A 4,333-nucleotide genomic window follows, 5' to 3' on the forward strand; every position below is an offset into this window, starting at 1 on the left:
ATTATTTGTTTAATTAGATTGTGTGCTTAAATGATGTATTTGATTAATTGTAATTAATTGTAAATTAAATGATTAAATGTTTTATTTTATTTTATTTTATGGTTATGGTTAGTGGTAATGGGCTAACTAATTGGGTCTTATGGACTACTTGGATAGGAGGTTAGATGGGTATGGATAATTACCCATAGATAGTTCTATATGTATATATATAGATATATATGTATATACATATATATATAAAGGAAAGTAATTTATTAATATTATAGTAACTTTAGTATTAATAAATAATCTGATGTATATATGTTATATATTTATATAATAAGGATACGTAACATGTTTTAAGTTACCTTTTAAATATTATGGTAACTTTAGTATAAATAAATAATCTGATGTATATATTTTATTTATTTAATGAGGATACAGATAGATTATATACGTAACATGTTTTAAGTTACTTTTTTTAATATTATGGTAACTTTAGTATAAATAAATAATCTGATGTATATATTTTATTTATTTAATGAGGATATAGATAGATTATATACGTAACATGTTTTAAGTTACCTTTTAATATTATGGTAACTTTAGTATTAATAAATAATCTAATGTATATATTTTATTTAATTAATAAGGATATACATAGATTATATACGTAACATATTTTAAGTTACCTTTTTAATATTTTCATTTTTTATTTTTCTTTATTAAGTTGACTTAGATTGGGAAAAGGAATAGGGTTATTATTTAGCCTATAAATACACAACTATAGGTTGAAAAATGAGTGAAAATATATCACGTAATATATTTTAGAGAGAGAGAGTTAAAGAGAGAAGGAGAAAGAGGAAGGAAGGAGGAGAAAACCCTTTAGAGAAAAGATCAAGGAAGAAGAAGTTTAACTTTCAATCCGAAAGTTTAAGGCAAGTTCTTCTTCTATCTCTTTCCCTTTGATTCGTGTTTCTGTACATGCCTAGAAAATTCCAGGATTTATTAAACACATAAAATTAAATAATTATGCATGTTTAATTGGGTTAGAACATAGGTTTTATGAAATTGGTTCATATCTGTTCTTGTGTTATGAATTGATAAAATGCATGATTTTGATTTGATTTCTTATGTGAATTTTTACATGTTTAAATTATGTATTTTTCATATCTATGGAATGATGGAACGTAGAAACATGCCTAAGATTCCTGAACATTAAATAGGGACTATGTTTGGGTTTTAATAAATTTAAATAGACCCAATCATAATGATACTTACTATTTGAATGTTTTAAACAAACGAATGGATTTAATCTTTTAAAATATTTTAGCAATTGAGATTAAATGTGTAGGATGAATTGGATATGGAGAATCCTTATTTAACGGTATAATAAAATATCATCATGTATAAGATTCAGTTTGTGTAGGACATATGATATAGGAAGTTTAAAGAAATAATAAGTCATTCCTATTATGTGATAACTTGATATCATATTTATCATAGTTATTTATGGAATGTTTGATGTATTTCCTTAATTGTTACATCAATTGTTGGATTGTGTGATTTAATGCACCGGTATGGGACGGTGGCATTCTAGGGATGGTTTAACTTATTAGTTAAGTCCTACCTATTTTATATAAGGGAATGGATTAACTAAAATGTTAAGTCCTACTTATATTTAAGTCAGGTCAGCTGAACAAGTTGAATGACTTATGGATGATTAATTTATTATATAAGGGAATGGATTAACTAAAATGTTAAGTCCTACTTATATTCAAGTTAGGTCAGCTGAACAAGTTGAATGACTTATGGAGGATTAATTTATACTGGATAGGATGGTTACTAGATTTTATATATATAAGTATGGTGCCATGATATGAGCTTGAGTCTCAGGATCAATGGTTAGGGCGCGTATATCGCCAGGGATGTGTAGCTAGATATAGTGTAGTTGTGTACCCTGGTAGGTCTAGGTACTCATGCCCACTATACGTGCGTTTTGCATGTTGCCTACTATTCAGGTTGAGACAACCCTATAGTCTAGTGAGGTTCCTTTAGTATGTATATATATATATATACGGACTACTAGTTACTGTTGGATTGACTAGGATGTATACGTGTATCGGATCTCTGCTGGACTGTAGTAGAGTAGAACTTGTTTGTGGGCCTGACCCACCATTATTTTTCAGGTGTTCGTCACGAGTAGAGGTTATTCGTGCTGAGCGGGGATCAGTCTACTTCATTCTTCCGATGCTACATAGGAGTTCCTTTATGATTCAGTTTCCTGTTTTAGATTACTGTCATTTGTTTAGTTTGGATTTTCTAGGGGTCCACACAGTATGGATTCTCGAGTTGTATTTTGGAGAATCAGTTGTATCAGAAGAGTTTATTAATTAATGGAAGTATATTATGAGGTTTATTATCAGATTATCATTTTAGTTTCTTGTCAGCATTTTATTTATTCTTCTTTATTCTTTTGTACTCTGTGTTCGTTTATTATCAATTTGTTTTGATATCCTCGGGTATTCGGGCGTAGGCCTGGCCAACCCGCATTCGGAAATTCGGGGGTATCACATGAGCCGTCCTCAGTTGGACCTTAGTGTCATCGTTATTGAATCATTTTCTCGTTTTATAGCATGATGCCACTGCGAAAGGAACCAAGGGGAGTTGGACCTAGGCCAACAAGGGGTGATATTGGTGAAAGCTCTAGCTCCAATCCCGCGGAGCAAGTTGATGAGGATACACTTCTTAGGGACTTAATTCCCCTAGGAGGTGTCTCCACTAAAAGGGATAATGTTGAGGCACCCATTGAAGAGGGTGAAGGTTCAGCTGAGCTAGAAGTGAACCATTTATTACAGAATGCTTTGAGGGCTACGATTGCTTCTCTTCCGCAACCAGTAGTTCAGGTAGAGAAGACGACAGTGCAGAAACGTCTCAAGTTGATCACTGGGTTTTCTAAGTTGATGCCAATGATGTTTGAGGGTGGTGCAGATCCAATGGAAGCTGACGACTATATAGACCAAGTGGAAAACCATTTAACTTCAATGGATATGACGGATGATCACTTAAAAATCATCTTAGCTACTTACAAGTTTTCTAAGGACACTAAGCTTTGGCGGAAGTCGGTTACTAACCAGCACAAGGTTGAGGAGATGGGTTGGGAAATGTTTAAGGAGCTGTTTTATGAGAAGTACTTTCTGATTACCAAGAGATGGGAGCTAAGGAAGCAGTTTGATGATCTCATTCAAGGCAATATGTCGGTGACAGAATACGAGAACAAGTTCACCTCTTTTTCTCGCTTTGCCCCAAAAATAGTGAAAAATGAGGTGAATAAGACAAGGAAGTTTGTTTCTGGCCTTCATTACCAAATGAGGCCGTTGATCACAGCACAGTATTTCAAAGTTTATTCAGAGGCAATGGAAAGGGCATTGATGTTAGAGGCTGAAGCCAAGGATAGAAATGCAGGAAGGGAACAGTAGAAGCAAAAGAGGAATGCAGGATCATCTTCAGAGGGACCATCATAGAAGAAGAACAAGGGTGGTTCATCTCAGTTTCAGGGGCAGCAGTCTGCATGATCCGCTCCTACTACACCTATACCAGCTGGATCAGATAAGAGTGGAGCTGTTTGTTATCGGTGTCAGCAGCCTGGACATTACAAGTCCAAATGTCCTATGAACCCGTCTACAATTTTTACAGCGTTGACAGCTTATTATGGGTGTGGCCAATAAGGCCATATGATTCAGGACTGTCCGAATCGGGGAGTAAGCACAGGTAGTAGAAGAGGATCATAGTTGAGGCCGTCACAGTCGGCTACAACTCAGTCAGGTTTCAGATCACCACCGCCACCACAGCCTACCATGTCTTCACAGGGTTTACAACCAATTAGGAGGGATACTCCTACTATATCGGTGCAGCAGTCAGGTGTTCAAGTTGGCAGTTCACATGCACAAGCACCACAGGGGCTTGTCTATGCAGTGGTTCAGGCCGATACGTCTTCTGGTCCATCAGTTCTCCGAGGTATCTTTCTAGTGTTTGGTTCTTGGGCCCGTATTTTGTTTGACTCTGATGTATCTCATTCCTTCATGTCATCATCATTTGCACTTGCATCAGGGTTAGAGGTCAGATTCATGGATCGGGCATTGTGTGTTGATACGCTAGTTAGGGTTTCAGTGTCTTTGAGCAGAGTTATGAGAGATTATTTCATCATGATAGCTAGGCGGACTTTTGTGTTTTACCTCATCCTTCTTGAGATAACCAACTTTGATGCCATTCTCGGGATAGATTGGTTGGCTTCATTTCGTGCTACGATCAATTGTTTCAGAGGAAGGGTCACAGTTTGCACTCCCGAGGGAGA

At 35.5% G+C, this 4,333-nt stretch overlaps 1 protein-coding gene across 1 annotated transcript; it reads left to right on the forward strand.

The window, feature by feature from the left end:
* The first annotated feature begins 2,618 nt into the window (after window positions 1-2,618).
* LOC132296620 (uncharacterized) lies at window positions 2,619-3,458 on the forward strand. Its single transcript, XM_059794804.1, has one exon. It carries the CDS (start codon window positions 2,619-2,621, stop codon window positions 3,456-3,458), a length of 840 nt encoding a protein of 279 aa, XP_059650787.1.
* Window positions 3,459-4,333: the final 875 nt, after the last annotated feature.

This window comes from Cornus florida, unplaced genomic scaffold, assembly GCF_030987335.1.
Source record: "Cornus florida cultivar Cherokee Brave unplaced genomic scaffold, ASM3098733v1 CherokeeBrave_3.0.0_Hap2_Chr02, whole genome shotgun sequence".
Taxonomy (NCBI): domain Eukaryota; kingdom Viridiplantae; phylum Streptophyta; class Magnoliopsida; order Cornales; family Cornaceae; genus Cornus; species Cornus florida.

What these genes read in the sequence shown, in the direction of transcription:
- LOC132296620 (XM_059794804.1), top strand. Translation starts at nt 2,619, where the DNA reads ATGCCACTGCGAAAGGAACCAAGGGGAGTTGGACCTAGGCCAACAAGG.